The sequence below is a fragment of the Catharus ustulatus genome, chromosome 29 (assembly GCF_009819885.2).
Source record: "Catharus ustulatus isolate bCatUst1 chromosome 29, bCatUst1.pri.v2, whole genome shotgun sequence".
Taxonomy (NCBI): Eukaryota; Metazoa; Chordata; class Aves; order Passeriformes; family Turdidae; genus Catharus; species Catharus ustulatus.
In genome coordinates, this window is record NC_046249.1 from 4884374 (window position 1) to 4903249 (window position 18876).

At 47.3% G+C, this 18876-nt stretch overlaps 1 protein-coding gene across 4 annotated transcripts in view; it reads right to left on the reverse strand.

Annotated features, from left to right (window-relative positions):
* DOT1L (DOT1 like histone lysine methyltransferase) overlaps window positions 1-18876 on the reverse strand; it is a 79418-nt gene that overhangs the window by 26058 nt on the left and 34484 nt on the right. For all 4 annotated transcript variants that reach the window (XM_033082021.2, XM_033082018.2, XM_033082020.1 and 1 more), the window contains exons 8-16: window positions 15230-15285; window positions 12436-12515; window positions 10825-10893; window positions 7630-7736; window positions 6377-6418; window positions 4990-5073; window positions 3806-4040; window positions 2987-3100; window positions 1613-1704 (exon numbers count right to left, since the gene is read on the reverse strand). In XM_033082021.2, the coding sequence (XP_032937912.1) occupies window positions 1613-1704; window positions 2987-3100; window positions 3806-4040; window positions 4990-5073; window positions 6377-6418; window positions 7630-7736; window positions 10825-10893; window positions 12436-12515; window positions 15230-15285 (879 nt within the window). The remainder of the gene's footprint in view (window positions 1-1612; window positions 1705-2986; window positions 3101-3805; window positions 4041-4989; window positions 5074-6376; window positions 6419-7629; window positions 7737-10824; window positions 10894-12435; window positions 12516-15229; window positions 15286-18876) is intronic.

An 18876-nucleotide genomic window follows, 5' to 3' on the forward strand; every position in this document is an offset into this window, starting at 1 on the left:
CCTCAGGCAGCTGAGTTCTGCCTCTGTGAGGTTTAATTTGCCATATAACACTCCATTAAAATATTTTCATACTGAATTCCTCATTTTAATGTTTAAAAGTGTGGAACAGCTGGTTGGACACCACCACCAAGTGATGACTTTTCCACACTCCTGATTCATTCTATGTGCAAGGCACAACCCTTGCACACCATAATTTCATTTGTGCAGGAGACAAGCTCAATTCATGCTGACTTTCCTGACAAGTGCAGAGCAAGCAGAAAATCTGCTGCTTAAGGAAAAAAATGGCAGTTCTAAGTGTTGATTGACTGTGAAAGCAAATGGAAATAACCACAGAAAAACAGATTTCCATGAACACCAGACCAGCATCACCACTGGTCACTTCTCAGTAAGGAAAGGGGTGGCACAAGTTAATCTCTCTCCTCTGGAGAGTTCCCAATGTGAAAAACACAACAAAAAAGCCCTGTGGCTTCTTTCTGACACTCTCACAAAGACTACAGAGTGAAGGAAAGCTTCCACAGGGAATGCCAAAAGCTGGACCTGGACAGAATTCCAGACTGGTTTGTGCTGGAAGGACCTTAAAGCTCATCCAGTGCCATGGCAGGGACACCTTCACTGTCCCAGGCTGCTCCAAGCCCTGTCCAGCCTGGCCTTGGACACTGCCAGGGATCCAGGGGCAGCCACAGCTGCTCTGGGCACCCTGTGCCAGGGCCTGCCCACCCTCCCAGGGAACAATTCCTGCCCAATATCCCATCCAGCCCTGCCCTCTGCCAGTGGAAGCCATTCCTTGTGTCCTGTCCCTCCATCCCTTGTCCCAAGTTCAGCTCTCCTGGAGCCCCTTTAGGCCCTGGAAGATTTTAGCTGGAAGTTCAAGTTTATTTATGAGCGTTATGGGGAAAGGCTCCTCCACAGAAGTAGCAGGAACAGACTCTCATCAGGGCCAATTGCTACAGCAATGAAATCATTCATAATTGAGACAAAACAAGACAAGAAGGGGCTCAGGCAGGAGATCTCCTCCCTCTGCTGGTGGCTCCATGGCAGCAACATCCCACAGCACAGCTCCAGGACTCTCCTTGCCTTTCCATGCTTTCCAGTCCATGATCTGGGACATTTACACTTCGCCCATCAGTGCAGTCCAATACCAATACCATACCAATTATCAATACCAAGGATGCTGTGCTGCTGATGACAGTTTGGGTTTCTTAATCCCTCTGAACTGTGATTCATAGAATCCTGGAATTGGTTTGGGTTGGGAGGGAGCCATCCCTGGCAGTGTCCAAGGTCAGGCTGGATGGGGCTTGGAGCAGCCTGGGACAGTGGAAGATGTCCCTGGATGGGCTCTAAGGTTTCTTCCAAGCCAAACCATCCTGAGATTCTGTGATTCTAAGTCAGCATTGTCAGGTGGGGGCACAGAGGGAACAGGGGAGGTGCAGCTCTCTCACTGTGCAGATTTAAGCAAACAAAAAGTGAGTTTGCAACAAAATCCCCTGGCAGTTGTTCAGCCTAGGCAGGACTGGTGAATGTGCACAATTCCCATCCCAAGAACTCTTCCCCACATCCAAGTAAATTCAGAGTCTGGTAATTTTGTTTAGAAATGTTAAAAAGTGAGACCCACCTTTTCCTGCTCCAGTAACTGTTGCAGACTTGCTTTGTACTGAGGAGTTTTCATGTATGCCATGAACTGCATGTACTGGATCTTAAATGAGTCTGCAAAAGAAATCAGATGAGGAATTTCAGCAGAGGGCAAATGCCATGCCCCTGTTTACCCCCATTTCCTCCCTGGCCACATCTCACTTGTCTCTCCCTTGCTTTTGATTTGGACTCTAAGTCAGACTAAGCCATTGAGGATGGATTTAAGAACATGCTGAAATTCCTCTCCTGGCACAAAAGGAACTCTTGGATCCATCAGATCCAATGGAAGCCATGACAACACATCCCAAGAGGCAGAGGAAGGTGCTGGGGGCTGAGGGTGTGTTTGCATGAGCAAAGAGAGAAGCTGAGTGCTTTTAGTGCTCTGTAAGCAGAAATAATAAAAGAAATGAGCTGCAGGAGCCCAGAGCAGCCTGAGCTCAGAGCTCTCACCCAGCACCAACACAGGGCCTCCTCCTCCTCCTCTCTCCACACACATGAGGAGTTCTACACCCAGGTTACTCTCCCCTCCAGGGAGCACCTGGCTTCTCATTACCCTTCATCTCCAGCAAGGACCCTTCTCCTCCCCAGCCCTTCCAGCCCAGGATCAAGCCCAGTCTGCTGCACAGAACAGGCACTAGCTGCTCTGCAGAAATCTGCAGGAGGCCCAGCTCAGACAAGGGTCATTGTCCCCATCCATCCTGCCTCAAAACACTCCTCAAAATTACTCTTGCCACAAAATAGCCCTCAAAAATCACTCTTTTGCCATAAAATATCCCTTTAAATCACTTTTTTTTTCTCTTCAACAAGGAATCAGCCATAAGTGACACAACAGCAGGGGAGCACAAGTTAAGGACATCACTGAAGACCTCGGTCCCCACACAGACAGAACCATTCTGCCACATTCCCAGAGCATCCTCAACTGGCTCATGGCCAAAGCCAAAAGCCAGAAACAGCTGGGAGGACACAAGCAGCAGAAGATTAAAAAAAACCCCTCCAGGTTTTCCCTTAAATCACCTCTTGCACATGAAGTGCATTTTCCAACCACACCTTTGCGACCTCACATTCTCAGACAGGACCTCATTTATCAGCTCTGAGTTCAGCAGAGGAAATTGTGTTACCCAGGATTAAGAGAATGGTTTCATTTCAAATGAAGCCATTCCTGACTATTCCTGCTAATCCAGGCTGAAACAACATCAGAGACCAAACACAGAGTAAAACACCAACTTCAGCAGGAGAGGGGACCTTGTGGTGATACCAAAGGATGTGGGGCAGGCAGGGGAAGTGGGGGAGGAGATAATCTCCCTCCTGCCCCATGCAGAACCCCAAAGGGGAGGTGAGCAGCCAGGGGCAGCCTTACCTAGCAGCTTCTGTAGTGCAGGGGGGGTGGGTGTGACCAGGAGCTGGTTGGACGAATGCCGTTGCACTTTAGGAGGTAGTTGGTAATATGGGCTATGAGGTGACTTGTAGGCATCTGGAGAGACACAAACACAAGCTCAGGTCAGCTCTCAGTGTTAGGGACAAGGACAGGAGCTTCACCATTGAAAACATGGCATTTGTCACGAGATCCAGCAGCTTAGTCCATCAACACACTGCTCCAAACATGTCCACACACTGCTCCAGACTCTCTGGGAGGGTCTGTGATCCACCCTAAGAGCAGCAGCAGAGAAAGGCAGCAGCCCCAGCTCAGCCCCAGCTCTTGGCTGAGCACCCACAGACAGATCCCACCCCCAGCCCCATCAATTCATTAATCACCATTAATCCCACCCCCATCCCATCAATACATGAATGCCATCATCATTAACACATCAATACATGAATCCCACCCACATCTCCATTAACATATCCAGCACCATCCATCCATCCCATCCATCCATCCATCCATCCATCCATCCATCCATCCATCCATCCCATCACCATCCATCCATCCACCCCATCACATCCATCCCATCACCATCCATCCATCTCATCACAATCCATCCCATCACCATCCATCCATCCACCCCATCACATCCATCCCACCACCATCCCCAACACTTCAAGGGCAGCTTTGCTCTGCTGCCAACAGGGAAGTTATGCCACAAAACCAAACTCAACCTGGCAATAAAGGAAAAACAAAAATAAGCAAATCCAGAGTTTCAGACACTTCTCCAGGCTCTTCCAGCAGCCCTGCACTCACCCTGAGGAGAGGATGAAGATGTCTGGGAGACAGTCTGAGCATGCAGAAGTTCTAGTGCAGTTTGGTTCTTCTTGGTCTTGCGTTCAGTACTTGCTGTGTTCATTTTCTTGGGGCGCCCTCGTTTCCTCCCTGCCATTTTCCTGCCTTTCTTACTCAGCTTTTTCTTCCTGGCCTTGGAGGGAGATGGCTTTTTAACAGAATTTGCTGCAGCTTTTTCTTCTTCAGCACCAGAATCCTGAGAGATTTAAAAAAACTTTGGTCATTCCTACCCCCATATGCAGCATTCCCTTTCAGCAAACATTAATAACGGTGTTTAAATTTCTGAAAGGAAACTGAGGCATGATGTTCCATAACTTGCCAGGGAAGTGGACTTGCTTGGGATAAGAGTTGCTCCTAAGGGGTTGAGCTCATTCTCTTCTAGACTTATTCAAAGAAAAGAAAATTCTTAAGGAGGGGAACTTCAGGCAGGATTAGATGGGATATTGGGCAGGAGGGTGAGCAGGCCCTGGCACAGGGTGCCCAGAGCAGCTGTGGCTGCCCCTGGATCCCTGGAAGTGTCCAAGGCCAGGCTGGACAGGGCTTGGAGCAGCCTGGGACAGTGAAGGTGTCCCTGCCATGGCAGGGGTGGAGCTGGATGGGCTTTGAGGCCCTTCCAGCCAAACTGCCCTGTGATTCTGTTCAATCTGTACCTGCTGTCTAACAAAAGCTGATTATTCATCCTTCCCTGACTACATTCTTCAACTGAATTTCACTCAAAGCTCAGAGTACAATCAATACTTTATATTTTTGGGCATGAACAGGCACTGCATTTCTCACAGCATTACCCAAGAAAGGAAATGAGTCTTTGCAGAAGAGACTCAGCATGCTCTGAGCTCCATTCAGTGGGCTGTGACTCAGGGACAGCTCTGCAAACTCCTGCTGGATGCAAGTGAGGGTGGACAACCAGCTATTCATCCTGCAACACCTTTTTTTTTTTCTCCTCCAGAATTAGTGGTGCAACTCCCAAGTGTAGCTTTTATTAACTCACTCCATCATATTTTTGGGCACTGCAACAGCTAGAGCAGTTTGTGTGCTCAGAGTAAAAGCCAGAAACTTCCCACAGAGCCAGGCTTCTCCTGACTCAGAGCATGAGCTCATGCACAGCCACAGGAAGCACAGAGTGCACAGAAATGCAGGATGCTCACCTTGTTTTCTTGGATCTTCGTTGGAGTCGTTGTGTTACTTTTGTTTTCTCTTTGTTGACGACGCCTAGCTGCCTCTTGTTCCTCCTGGGGAGAGGGGAGGGAGATTTCAGCACTGCCTTGGGTATTCTGCACTTTTTAATACACATCACCTTGGTTCCCAGCTTAGTTTTCCACAAGAAAAGGAAACATTTCCCCTTGGCTCAGGCCACACTCAGGTGGGGATTATATCTCAACCTCTTCCCACATTCTCCCCTCCCAGCCCCATATTGCTGGGTCAGGTTTCATTTGGACTTTTAAAATTATTATTATTATCATTATACATTTCAATAGCTTCTCCACATCCCCAACATTTCATGGTGACACCTTAAAAATCTTCCATGACTGGAAATAGCAAAGCCATTAATCATCATCTAATTCAACTTCAGCCAAGTTTATTGAGGTGACTAATAAAAAACAAAAGCAGCAACTTTTCACTTGATTTTCTCCCAGGCTGACAGGAAATTTCCTTGTTCAGAGAAAATCTCTTTTTCTCTGAGAAAAAAAAAACTTCTTTCAGACAGGAAATTCCCAAGAGCTCAGTTAAAGCCTTTCCTGCACCTTCCAGGTGAGGTTTAATCTGCATAAAACTTCTGGAAATTCCAACACTCATTTGATTTAAGCACATTATCAACCAAAGCAGTGGCAGGTTTAAGTGTGAAAACCAGGGAAGGTCAGAAGTACCCTGACCTTTTTTTTTTTTTCCTCTAAGAAGTCTTTTTTGTCCCAAATTTGAGTGGAGCAATCTGAAATAATTCTCTTTCAGAGCCCCCATGTGTCTGTTCTTACAGAGCCAGTCAGCCTGAGGATGAACATTTACCTGAAGTTTTAAATTAAGTGGCCTCACTTAATTCTCTTCATGGGAATCCATTGATTATTTCAGGTTAACAGAGCCTTGCACAGTCCCAAAAATCCTCTGGCATTTTAATTCCACGTGTAACAGCCCAGACTGCAGCAAATGACAACTCACTCTGTGCCTCCAATGGCACATTCCAAAAGGAACATTTCAGAGCATTGCTCAGCTTCATTTCAGGAGCTGAGCACTGGGACAGATTCAAACCATCATTCCCTTCTTTAATTCCAGTTCTTTAATGAAGAAATAGCTCATTACAGACCTCCAGTGCAAGGTAAAAGCACCTTGGGGCTGCCCCATTAATTCTCTATTAGAAATCCCTTGGACATGATTGAATTAGTGCTTGATGGCATCTGAGACTTCCCTTCAATTAGCTCCCTGTTCTTTGCCTACCAAGAAAATCTGATTTCCTATCAATTCTGTCCACCTGTGATTAAATTCCTCACAGTGGCTGCTCCCCTACTTCGAGTTTTCTACAGAAAAATGATTGAAACTTACCCTGAGTTTTGGATTTTTGAGACTAGAAAAATAATTTTCAAGCTGAAAATAGAAAGAGAAGAGAGTCATCCTCAAAACCATGACAGATGAACACAGAAGAATAAAATATCAGCTTAAAACAATTGCAGAACTGCAGAAATTCTGACTGCTTTGCTTCTGATAAGCTACATCAAGAACCATTTACATTTATTCTTTTCAGCCACCCAGCCTGTTGTGTAACAGGGTATAATCCAACCTCTACAAGGTTTTATCATCCCCACCACTGCCTGGCCTTGTTTTAAAGCTTTGTGTCACATATCTCCCCTCAGCAGAGACTGATTTTCAATGAAGTTATTTCCACTGAAGCTGTTGCACCTTGTACTCCACCATTTATCTGCACTCTGTACATTCCTGAACAAAAGCTTTATTAGAGTAGAGCAGAGTAAGGAAAACAGCCTTACAATCACACTGCAAAAACCTTGGGCTGGGATAAATGATTTGTCTGTGAAATTTTTCATTTCCACAGGGTTTGTTGGATATTATGTTTTGGTTTTCTTTTGTGGGGGGTTGGTGGTTTTTTTTGGTGGGGGGCTGTTAGGGGTTTTTTTTTGTTGTTGGTTGGTTCATTTTCAATTTTTTTGTTTTGTTTAATTTAAAAAAACAGTGAATTCATCGCCATTGTTATGGAGCTTGGGCTGCTTCTACAGCAGCTGAGAATTTCACTAAAATTGAGATTTACTGGTTGAATATGACTGAATGAAATGGTCTGCACCACACAGGAATCAAAGCCCCACTGAATCTTCCCTCTGAGAGGGAATTAGAGCAGGAGACCTCAATTCTGAGGAACTGCAGAAGGAATTTTATCAGTAAATCTCTGCAGCTTCAGTAAATCAACACTGCCCTTAATCCCAGGGTGTGTGGAACCCTGCAGCAGCCAGAGGGGGTTTGCAAACTCAGGTGTGTAAATCCACAAAGGGACACGAACACAAGTGCAAAGCAGAAGGATTTGGGGCAGAGAAATGCTGCCCTGGAGCAGCCAGAGGCATTTGCACAGTCAGGTGTGTAAATCCACAAAGGGACACAAACACCAGTCCCAGGCAGAAGGATCTGGAGCAGGGAAATGGAGCCCTGGAGCAGGGAAATGCTGCCCTGGAGCAGGGAAATGGAGCCCTGGAGCAGGGAAATGGTGCCCTGGAGCAGGGAAATGGAGCCCTGGAGCAGGGAAATGCCACCCTGGAGCAGGGCAGAGGCCCCATGGCAGCCCTGGTACTCACTATGGTTCTGTCAATCGTGTGCAGGTAGTAGGAGACTGGTTTCCCCGTCCAGGACACAGAGCCCTTCAGTGGTGACAGCTCCACAACCCTCATGATAGTGCCAATATCTGTGGGGGGAGAGGCAGGTTAGGGGAAAGCTCAGCTGACACCAGCCAGGCACCAAGACAGAGAAATCTGGTTTGCAGATCCTACAGAAAACACTGCTGGGAGTTTGGAAGGAATTTCTTCCTCTCCTACGTGCACCCCACAGAGAACAAACATGTGGGACATGTACCTTGCAGCCAGCCCAGCCTGAGCTCCTCACTTCTGGCCAGCAGAACTGTGTCCCACACGACTTTTCCAAGGAACACCACATGTGTGTGACAGCACTGAACAGTCCCAGAATGTCACCAGCCCAGCCCTGTCAGCTGCAGCTGCCCCATATTTGGACTGGGCACAAACATGTTTTGGGTTTGCTTTCTTGTCTATATTTGTTTTGTTCTCCAGAATTAATAGCTATGGGATGTGCCTTCAGCATTCCCACAACCACTGAGTGAGTGGCAGGGCTGCAGGAGAAATTATGGCACGTTTCTAATTAAACACAAATAACACAGAAGAGGCCAAAAGCAAGGTTTGGGATTCAGCAACCTCAACCACTATTTTAACCACATTTTAATACTTGTTTTCATTTGTCCCAACTCTTTCCACATTTCCACTTCTTCCTACAGATGGAACTACTAAGGACAAAAATGGTATTGAGGGAACTGGTGCCTCCTTGTTAAAGCTTGATCTTTTCCAGTGTTTTGTATAAATTATTGAAGTGCTCATACTCAAGATCAGAGTATTTGATAGACAGGTAAGACATGACTCAAGTCATGCTCAGGCACCAAAAAAAAGCCTTGATGAATAAAAGTATTATGAAAAGCTTTGTGGGGTAGCACAAAGGCAGAGCAGATCTGTGTCATTCCCTGCTCCATGTGCAGGGTACTGGCCATGGCAGGGGATGGCACTGCCCTGGAAGTGTCATTTGGAACAGACCCCTGGAATAAGCACATCCCACACAAGCTCATTTGATGTTGCCATTTCCCAAACATAATATGGTCTCAGAAAGGGATTAAGCCCTAAAATTTATTCACACAATTCTCCCTGTTAGTAGCATGCAAAGGTAATTTTTTATCTGAATCTCTGGAAGTTTCCTACTGGTGGAAGCTGTTTGCTCTCCTTTTGCTAAGCCTCTCACCCATCCAAACCCCAATTAATCATCTCAATATCATTTTAACATCAGCATTTCCATTCACCATTAAATAACAGCTGAGATCTGAAACTTCAGCATTCCAGAAAACATTCCCAATGAGTCCATGCTGGGGGGAGAACTGGAATGGGATAAAGATCTGGCTCCACTGGCAGTTGTAGCCAGGGCTGTTGTGAGGTGAAAGAGCAGCACATGCTGGCCTCAGTGTCCCAAATGCAGCAGAGAGAGAAGGGAATGGGAAGAATCCAGGAAAGAAAAGACTTGAGAGGCCAAAGCCCTGTATTTTTGTGGGCAGGTCTAATTGAAACCTCTCCAAGTGCATTCTTAGATTTCCTCAGGCTCTGGTGGGCTCTGCAAGAGGGCCCAAGCTGCATTCAGGCTCTCTTTGCCTCATTAGCAAACTGGCAGCCTGATCCCAGCTCTCTCGAGGCTCCAGGAGTTCCAGGAGCACCATTCCACTCTTTTTCCCTTTTATTTTCAGGTCCCTGTCTCCAAAGAATTGGCACTCCAGCTCCCAAGGGTCAATAAGGTTCCAAACCACTAGAGGCCCCAGAACAGAACTTCAAACAGGGAAGAAAAGTGCAGGTTTGGGTGCCTGATGTGTGGGACATCCACAAGAATTCCAGCTTAAAAATAACTCCCAAAGGCACAATTTACTTCATGACAGTCCAAAAATTACTATTCTGCAAAAGCAGTTTAGGCCAAAATTAGACAGCACAGCTTGAGATTTGGAACTCAGTTGCTCCCCACGTTTGCACAGGGAAGGAATGAGGGGGATTTGATTTAGGGAAAATTTAGCACTGGAAACAGCAAATACATGTAAAGCCCAGCTTGGACTGCTCTTTTGCTTGAGAAATTTCATAGAATAACCTGAACTGCAAGACACCCACAAAGAATGTCAGTCCAGCTTCTGCACAGACACCCCAGTTTCAACAATGAAAGTCTGAAAAAGGTCAAAAGCACAACCAACCACATGGAGTGTCCCAAAACCTCCTTAAACTGCAGCTCACGTCCTTGCAAAGGACAACACTGCCAAACATCAGGTCTGGCGTGTTCAGAGGAGAAGGAAAACACGACCCTGTGCTGGCAAGAAACCAGTCCCAGGCCTGGGTGTGTCTGGGAGAGGTTTGTTTGCTCAGTGCACAGCACAGGAGATGTTCAAAGTTGAACACTTCACACAATCCTGGAATGGTTTGGGTTGGCAGAGACCTTAAATCCCATTCAGTGCCACCCTGTGTCATGGCAGGGACACCTTCCACTGTCCCAGGCTGTTCCAAGCCCTGTCCAACCTGGCCTTGGACACTGCCAGGGATCCAGGGGCAGCCACAGCTGCTCTGGGCACTCTGTGCCAGGGCCTGCCCACCCTCCCAGGGAACAATTCCTGCCCAATATCCCATCCAGCCCTGCCCTCTGCCAGTGGAAGCCATTCCCTGTGTCCTGTCCCTCCAGCCCTTGTCCCCAGTCCCTCTCCAGCTCTCCTGGAGCCCCTTCAGGCCCTGCAAGGGGCTCTCAGCTCTCCCTGGAGCCTTCTCTTCTCCAGGTGAGCACCCCCAGCTCTCCCAGCCTGACTCCTCAACCTCCAAGCCTCAGGAATCCTGACTGGTGGGATTTACCTGCCTGGATTTAGGGTGAAAGGAACTCCCCTGTGAGTCCCTGCAGCTCTGTGGCTGAAGAAATCAATCACCCTTGAACTCCTGATTTCACTTCAGCTCTAAAATTGCCCAGCCAGGGACACATTGATGGAACCAACAGAAAAACACAGCAGCACAAACCCCATTAGAAGTGTCTGCTCCTCTCTTGGGTGGGGTTTTTCAGATTGATTTTAAGTACCTGTCACTTGGTGTGCCCTAATAATCCAACAGCATTTCTACTTAAGCAACTCTAACAAGCAGTAACACCCTCCCAGACATTTTCAGATAATGAATATCCACAACTGTAATGAACAATAAAAAGGGCAATCATACCACTCAAGTTTCGACTGTTAATTCTAAAATTTAGAGGTGCAAAAGGTTTTGAGGACACAATTCTCCCACCTGGAAAAAGGAGAAAAGAAAAAAAGAGCACAGTCAGTTATTTGTTACAGAAGTAACTACTTATTAAATACAACCCAGTACAGAGCCCCAAAGAGCAGTCCCATAAAACTGCCCCTTGTATAACATTAAAAAAGAAACAAATCCCTTAATTCTCATTCTGACAGCCCCAAGAAAGCCAATCTATGATTCCTGCCAGGTGACACCTCAAGGATTGCTTTAAAATGACAGATTTGAAACACTTAGGGAAAAAAAATAGAGCATATTAATTCTCAGTGGCAATCTAAAGAAATTTCAATTATCTCCTTCCTACTTGGGATCTTTTATACACAAGCCCCCAAAGCCCTTTTATTTAGAGGCCACTAATCTCCATTTCATGGAGATTTGGGGTCATTCAGCAGAGCCTGAAACACAGTCTGGGAACAGGAATCGGGTCTCATCATTGTAAAGAGTTCTTGAACCATCCCCACCTTCCCTCTGCTCTCAAGCTACCATTACACAAGTTTGAAAACCAAAAAATAATCCAGTTAAATTAAAGAAAACAGCTTAAGTTTTGGGGTTTTATGGTTTACAGCAGAGTCCAAAAGTCACATTACTTATTTCAGCACAAAGCTGTGCCATGGGAAGTCACAGCTGCTTTGTTCACACCACACATTTTTCTTTTCAGAAATTGTTATTTCTGTCATTTCTGCCACAACCAAGTAAAATTGTTACTTATCCCAGTGACTAAGAGCAAAGAAAATACACCCAGGGCAATGGAGAGCCCATGATGGGGTTAGAGGATGTGCCCAGCCTGCAGTTTGGCTTCTCAGGAGCATCCAGTGCCAGGGTCCTGTTTTTATGGAATTGTGGAACCATCAAGGCTGGAAAAGACCTTTAAGATCATCAAGTCCAACCATCAACCAGTAGCACCACCATGCTCACCACTAAACCCTGTCCCCCAGTGCCACATCCCCACAGGGTTTGAGCATTTCCAGGGATGGGGACTCCAGCATTTCAGCAGTCAGGAATGAACCCCAGCACTGAATGTGGCAGCTCTGAACAGGAGAAGCCAGGAAGTGAATTCTGTATGGAATTACAGACTGGTCTTCCAAAGCTGTGCCTCTGCAGACAAGAATCATGGAATGGTTTGGTTGGAAGGACTTTAAACTCACCCAGTGCCACCCCCTGCCATGGGCAGGGACACCAGGGTGCTCCAAGCCCTGTCCAGCCTGGCCTTGGGCACTCCCAGGGATCCAGGAAGTTTGGCCTTGGCTGTTGGGTGTTTTGTGGGCTCCCAAACAAGGGAAGGACAGACCAGCAGCTCCTCCCACCCCAATCCTGCTCCAGAGTCCTCCCAGCAGAGGGGATGCTCCAAGGAGCCAGGCAGGTCTGGGCAGACACAAAGGTGGGAAGCAGAAACCCCACTGTGGTGCAGACACTTGGCCCCAGGGCACAGAACAAACCCCAGGGCCTGGCTTTGCCAGCTGGAACTGAGCCCCACTCCCACCCCAGCTCCCAGAGGAATCAGGAAACCAAGTGAAAAACACTTGCAGTGTGATTTACCTTCCTTCATGTTCGCAAAGCGCTCCTTCAGCTGGTGATCCACCTCCGGCCCGAAGGCAAAGTTATTCACAAAAATCACACTGCAAAGCAATGAGCCAGTCAGAGATCAGGGAGCCAGGAACACCCCACCAGCACCCCCAGTCACACCACAGCCACTTGGAGCCTTCCCAGCCACTCCTGCCAGGACAAACCTGCTTGTCCCCAACTCTACAGCCCCACAACCCAACACACGGAGAGCAACACTCAGCACCTCATCCCTTATTCTTGATGGGGACTTCAAATATTACAGTGAAATATCAAAATGTATTTTAGAATCATAAAATGGTTTGGGTTGGAAGGAACTTTCTGCTATCCCAGGGTGGTCCAAGCCCCAATATCCAACCTGGCCTTGGACACTGTCAGGGATCTAGGGGCAGCCACAGCTGCTCTGGGCAACCTGTTTTTCTTCCAGCTCCAAATTCCCAATAATGCCAGAAGACAGTGACATCTTAGCACATTTTTCACTGTCCTAAACCCAGCATTTCAGCCCTACCCACAACAGAAGATTTGCATCTTTCTTTCTTGGTTAGGAATTTCAATGAGGGGAGGGGGATGTTCCTGGAAAAAAACAATCATATGGAAACAAAGAAATCTGCACAGAGGCAGAATCCCATAAATGATAAAAGGGCTCGGGAAAGAAACAGAATATGACACAGATTAAAAAAATAACACTCCTTCAGTTTTAAGGTGTAATCAGCCTTGGAAGTGCTTGAGTTCCCTGCTGAATGAACATGTCAGGGGAGGTTTGGCATGGAGCTCAGGGAAAGGTTCTTCCCCCCGAGGATGCTGGGCACTGCAGGGCTGAGCTCTGCTCTGGGACAGGGACAGGAGCCCAGGAAGGGCTGGAGCTGTGTCAGGGCTTGGCATGGAGCTCAGGGAAAGGTTCTTCCCCCCGAGGGTGCTGGGCACTGCCCAGGCTCCCCAGGGAATGGTCCCGGCCCCAAGGCTGCCAGAGCTCCAGGAGCGTTTGGACACCGCTCTCAGGGATGCTCAGGGTGGGATTGTTGGGGGGTCTGGGCAGGGCCAGGGGCTGCTCTGGTGATCCCTGAGGGTCCCTCCCAGCTCAGGATATTCCAGGATTCTATAAAGTGTAAAAGCCATCCTGGTCTATTGTTCCCACATGAAGAAGTGATTTCTTTTCTGGAAAACTCCCTTCCCAGTGCCTCCACATATGAAATGTGTTCAACAAGGACACTGAGTTTAAGAGCAGCAGTCAAAGCTATTAAAAACCCCAAATGAAAAAAATGTTTATGCACCAAGGGAAAAAAAAAGTTATTCTTGCTACGCCTTGCTCTTGGAAATTTGGGAAACCCTGCCTGGCAAGTAAAGCTAGCAGGGGTTTCTTCCTCCTCCTTCTCATGTGCCAAAAAAAAGGCCTTGAAAAGAGCCAAACATATTAATGGGACTAGAAAACATCCAGGAGAGGAAGGGAAAAAGCCAGAGGCTGCAGCTGTGTGTTTTTATAGTGTTCACTCTGGCACAGAACTCTGTGTGAGCGTGCAGGGCACAGGAACCCCGAATCCCCCTTGGGCTCAGCTCTTGTTCCAGGAGCTTTTGCCAAGCCACAGGCACAGGGATCCCCTGGAACAAATACACAGGGAACCATGTCCTGGTACCAGTCCCATCCCTGGAAGTGTCCAAGGTCAGACTGAACAGGGCCTGAGATACAGGAAGGTGTCCCTGCCCATGAGAGGTAGTACTGGATGAAATTTAAGGTCCCTTCCAACCCAAACCGTTCCACAATTCCCCAATCCTGCACTAGAGCAAGTTGGAGCAGCACTGAGACACACAGTGAGTGCCATGTCACACAAACCAAACATCTCCCAGCACTTCTGGGTGCAGTCAGAGCTCCTGCAGCCAAACATTCTCTAAAAATTTAAATTAATTCCAAGGAAAGTTGCCCGGGCAGCAAAAGATTGTGCACTTGGAATAACAAGCAACAAAGCCAAACCCAAGTGTGCTGCAAGGCTGGGACCAGTCTGTCCACAAATTAAAAGGCACCTCCAGAAGAAAGTGAGGGACAGAACCCTGCAGGAATCACCAGCCTGGTAGACGCCTCCTCCAGGCTCTCCAAACCAGAGCTTTGGGAGCAATCCAGAAATTGCCACAACCCTGAAGGTTTTCAGAGCTCTCTTTGACAACTGCCTTCCATTCCCCCACATAACAGGGTGGCCCAGAAGGTCATATAAAAATAAAGAGGTTTTTTCTACCCATAAGGCTGAAAGAATGCAAAGCTTTAAAAAATTCAGACAACTTTTATTGCTTTTAACAAATTTACTCCCTTTCTGCTCCTTCAGAAAGGAGCCCAACTCTCTGGTGCAGTTTTCTACATAAATAAATCTTCTAGACAATTAGTTTAAATGAACTTTCAATTTAAGTTGAAACAAACTCACTTGGGTCTTCTCCTTTTTATTAGAAAGTGAGCTTGTGTGCCCCAATAGCCAAAAGAGTGAGTGTTTTGCCAGAATCCCTGACATGAACTATATGGATTTAAAACAAATGAAGATTTGTGCTCCTCTTATAACCAGAATTTATCTTGGATACACCCTTGTATGGAATATCATGGGACATGCACTCAAAGCCATTCTTCTAGTCAGAAAACAGGATCTGAAGAGGCCCGTGTAAGAGTTGGCAGATAGACTTTGGGTATTTGCTATGGAAATTCTATATAAAAAGCTGGCCAGCCTCCCAATTTCCATTATACAAACTCCCAAATATCCAGCTCAGAAAGCAGCATTCAATTGCTGTACTGTACCTTGTGTTTGCAATCCTCTCTCTCCATTCTTCTGAGAGGAAGTCACCTCTTTCCAGCTTAAAACAAGACAAAGAACACAGAAATACAGAGGGGTTAACAGGGCTCCCTCCTTCTCCCTTCAGAGAGGGACAAAGGCTGCACCAGCTCCCTGATCCCACAAGCAGGGCCAAATGAAACCCTTTGGAAAGCCAGAGGTGGAGCAGGGACAGCTGACCCTGCTCATTCCTCACTTCCCAGAGGGTGGCAAGAACAGGGAAGGGTCTCTGGCTGCTCCATGGAGAAGCAGAAGTGCTGGCACTCCTTGCAAAGCTGAGCAGCAAATGCCTGCTGAAGGCCCCCAGGGCTGTGATCCCCCCTGAGCAGAGGGAGCTGAGCATGGCTTGGGAACAGCCCTGCCTCCCATTCAGGCTCCTGCTGCACTGCACAAAGAAACTGATTTTTGTGGTGCTAAATATAAACCTAAATATAAACCCCGAGCACTCTGAACACTTTCAAGTTGGAAATGAAGTAACATAAAGGCCTTGTTTGAAAATACAGTCATGACTTCAGTGGCTTGTGGAGCACCTTGCTGATGACACCACACCAAGTCCCAGGTGAACACTGAGCTCTTGCACACACTGATGTTTTCTCAGACACATTTGGGAAATGAGACAGGAACCCATGGCCACACTGCTCTGCTGTGCCACAAGTCAGGCAGGAGGAGGGCTGGGGGAGAAAGATAGGAGGAGAGAAAAAATAAGGTGCAATTCTATAATTAATGCTGATGACACCCTTTGAAGATGATGGTTTGTGCCAGAACCTCAGGAACATCAAAGCAACGGCAGCGACTGCTGAGGATCCTTTTCCTGCACTCATTTCTCTCAATAGGATTTCACATGGCAGCACTAATTCCCCTTAGTGACAACTCCAGCGTGCCAGCACTGCAGTGCAGGCACTGGAACAACATCCATCCCTCAGGGCTGCCTCAGCCTGGGCACAGCCAGAGGGAGCTCCAGGGCCTGGTGGCACTCAGGGACACACAGGGGATGACAAACCTGCCTGAGGCACTGTGAAGGACAAAGCCACAGGTGCCAACAGCAATGGGGTTGCTTCCAGGAGGAAAGGAAGGGCAAAACCACCAGAATGTCCTGCTGCTACACAAGAGGGCTGAGAAAAGTGGACATTCAGGGTTCTTGGGCAAGAGATCAAGAACTTTGTCAAGAGCCTGAAGTGCTAGAAACTGAACAGAGCAGGTAAGATTAGCTGAAGTTATTCAGAAATACCTGTTCCACCAGCTGGGCTGAAATCAGAGTTAAACCAGAACTACTGCCTGTGATCTCCCACCTGCTGGGAGGGGAAGCACCTTTGACATCCCTGCTGTAGTAAAAACAAAGGATAAGCTGGAAGCTGAACTCAAAGATCCAACCCAAGGACATTTTGCTGGGTACTGTCAGAATCCAAACCAGAGACTTAACATAAAAATGTTATAAGAAGAGTTCTTCTCATCTCATATAAGGAAAGAATTTTTTCAGGATGTCTATATGTGGATACCATCTCTAAATTGATTTTAAGAGATAATTTTGTCTCAGTCTTATCTATTCTGGTAGTGAACAGCTCCATGGTTGAGTAACCAAGACAAAGTCAAAGAAAACCCACATGACAGGCAACTCTGTTTATTTTATAATTTTTGCAAGTCAGCTGCTCTATGGCATCCTCCACACCACCAGTTTCTAAAGTCTCCACAGGGTTTTCCTACACTAACAGGGAAAGAAAAACATTGGGAAAACCAGGAACCACAAACACCACAGTGTGCAAGAGAACAGAGAACCAGTGTAACATGAAACGATTTTGAAATGCTAAACTTCATATAAAGGTCTTGAAATCCAACCTAAGTGGCTGTTAGGCCTCACTTAGGTCCAGTTTCACTGTGTGTTTGCCTTGTCTATGTGGTTAGAAGAGCACTTACAACCAAAATCTCCAGGTTTTAACCTGATATCACCCATGGAAGATGAATACTTTACAAGCCAGAGCCATTTAACAATTCAAATGAACCACAGCCCAGCTTAAACACATCTATTTTTGTGTGGCACTGTTTTCTCAGCTCATGCTTAGCCAAGAGTCAAGGGAAAACTTCACCAGGAAAAACATTGGAGTACAGAAATAATCAGATTATCAATTGTGGCTGGGAGAAAATGGGTTATTTTTTCCCTCTGGAAGCAAGGCAGTGATTCCTGGATGCTCCCCTCTAACAGGGACTGAGCTGCCTGACCCCTGCAAGCAGCTCCTCACCCACTGTGCTGGGGCAGTGATCAATAAATGATGCCCTGAAAGAAAGAGAGAAGCTCTTTATCCATCAACTGACACAGAGAATCTAAAAAATTTCCCCCTAAAATCCCACTCAGCTCAGTGGTTTGCAGTAATTTTGAGAGTGAAAGGAGAACTGGGAAGTTCTGATGAATCCCTGCCCTAGGGCAGCAGCAGCTGAAGCAGCAGAACTGGTCCATGCTGGTCACTCAGGGACAAGGGGACACATCCACAGGGTGACAGCCACAGGGCCACACTCAATCTCTTCCTCCATTGTCCCCTCCCTCATCCTGTTCCTCTTCTCTCTCAGAAACCTAATCTCCTTAGTGAATAATGAATGGAAGGGACCATCTGTAACACAGATATTTTCATCTGATTAGACAATGCAGGAGATGCTTTATCTAACAGGATAATTAGCTCAGCAAAATCGCCTCCAGAGCTGCTGCCTGCATTGCTTCTAAATTTAGAAGCCAGACCAGGTTTTTATTCAGGTTTTTCAAACAGACACTGCAGGAATACATTCAGCAGCATCTGATTCCTGTAATTCTTCCTGAAACTGGATGGAAAGCAGCAGGTCCCAGCCCGGGGGAGGCAGCCAGAGGTACACAGAGGGTGTGAGTTCCTCATGGAGCAGAGCAGGGATTTGGGAAGGTCAGGCCCCTGTGCTGTGGAGGAGGGCTGGATTGTCACCCCAGTGCTGGACAGGGAGGCTCTCTGGTAACTCCACAGAGTCATAAATTCACAGGCAGGATGCCTCATTGCAGCCGCCTCCGTGCAAACACTTGGCTCCCAAAAAGCCGGCATTTCTGCCTGGAAAAGTACACACGGTTATTTTTAGGTCTCTGTTCTTTTCAAAAATAACCAGAGGCACGAATCCAAACCTCCAAAATGTGGCATCATTTCAAAGCCACAGGGGACGTTTGGAGGGCTTTTCAAATGCCAAAACAGCAAATTTCCTGCTGAAATGGGGCAGTGAGAGTGCTGGGGGCAAACAGCTGGGGGCAAACAAACAGCTGGGGGCAAACAGCTGGCTCCTCCCTCCCTCAGAGCACTCCTGGCAGAAGCTCTGGGGTACAGGTGATGTCAGGCACCATCACAAACCAGCTCCTGGGCATGGGAAGTCCCTGTTCTGCTCAGAACAGGAAAAGCAGGAGAAAGGCACCCCAAGCTCAGGGAGAGACCTTGCACTGATCCATGGCCAAAACTCAGCCCTGATCCTCAGGGCTGAACCACATCCAGCCACCAGAAGCTCCTGGGGTTTCCAGGCATCCATGCAGCCCAAATCCCACCTTTAGGAATGCAGACCTGCTTCCTGCTCTTGGTTTGATAGTCATTGCCACCTCCTGCTAAAAGAAGCTTTTATG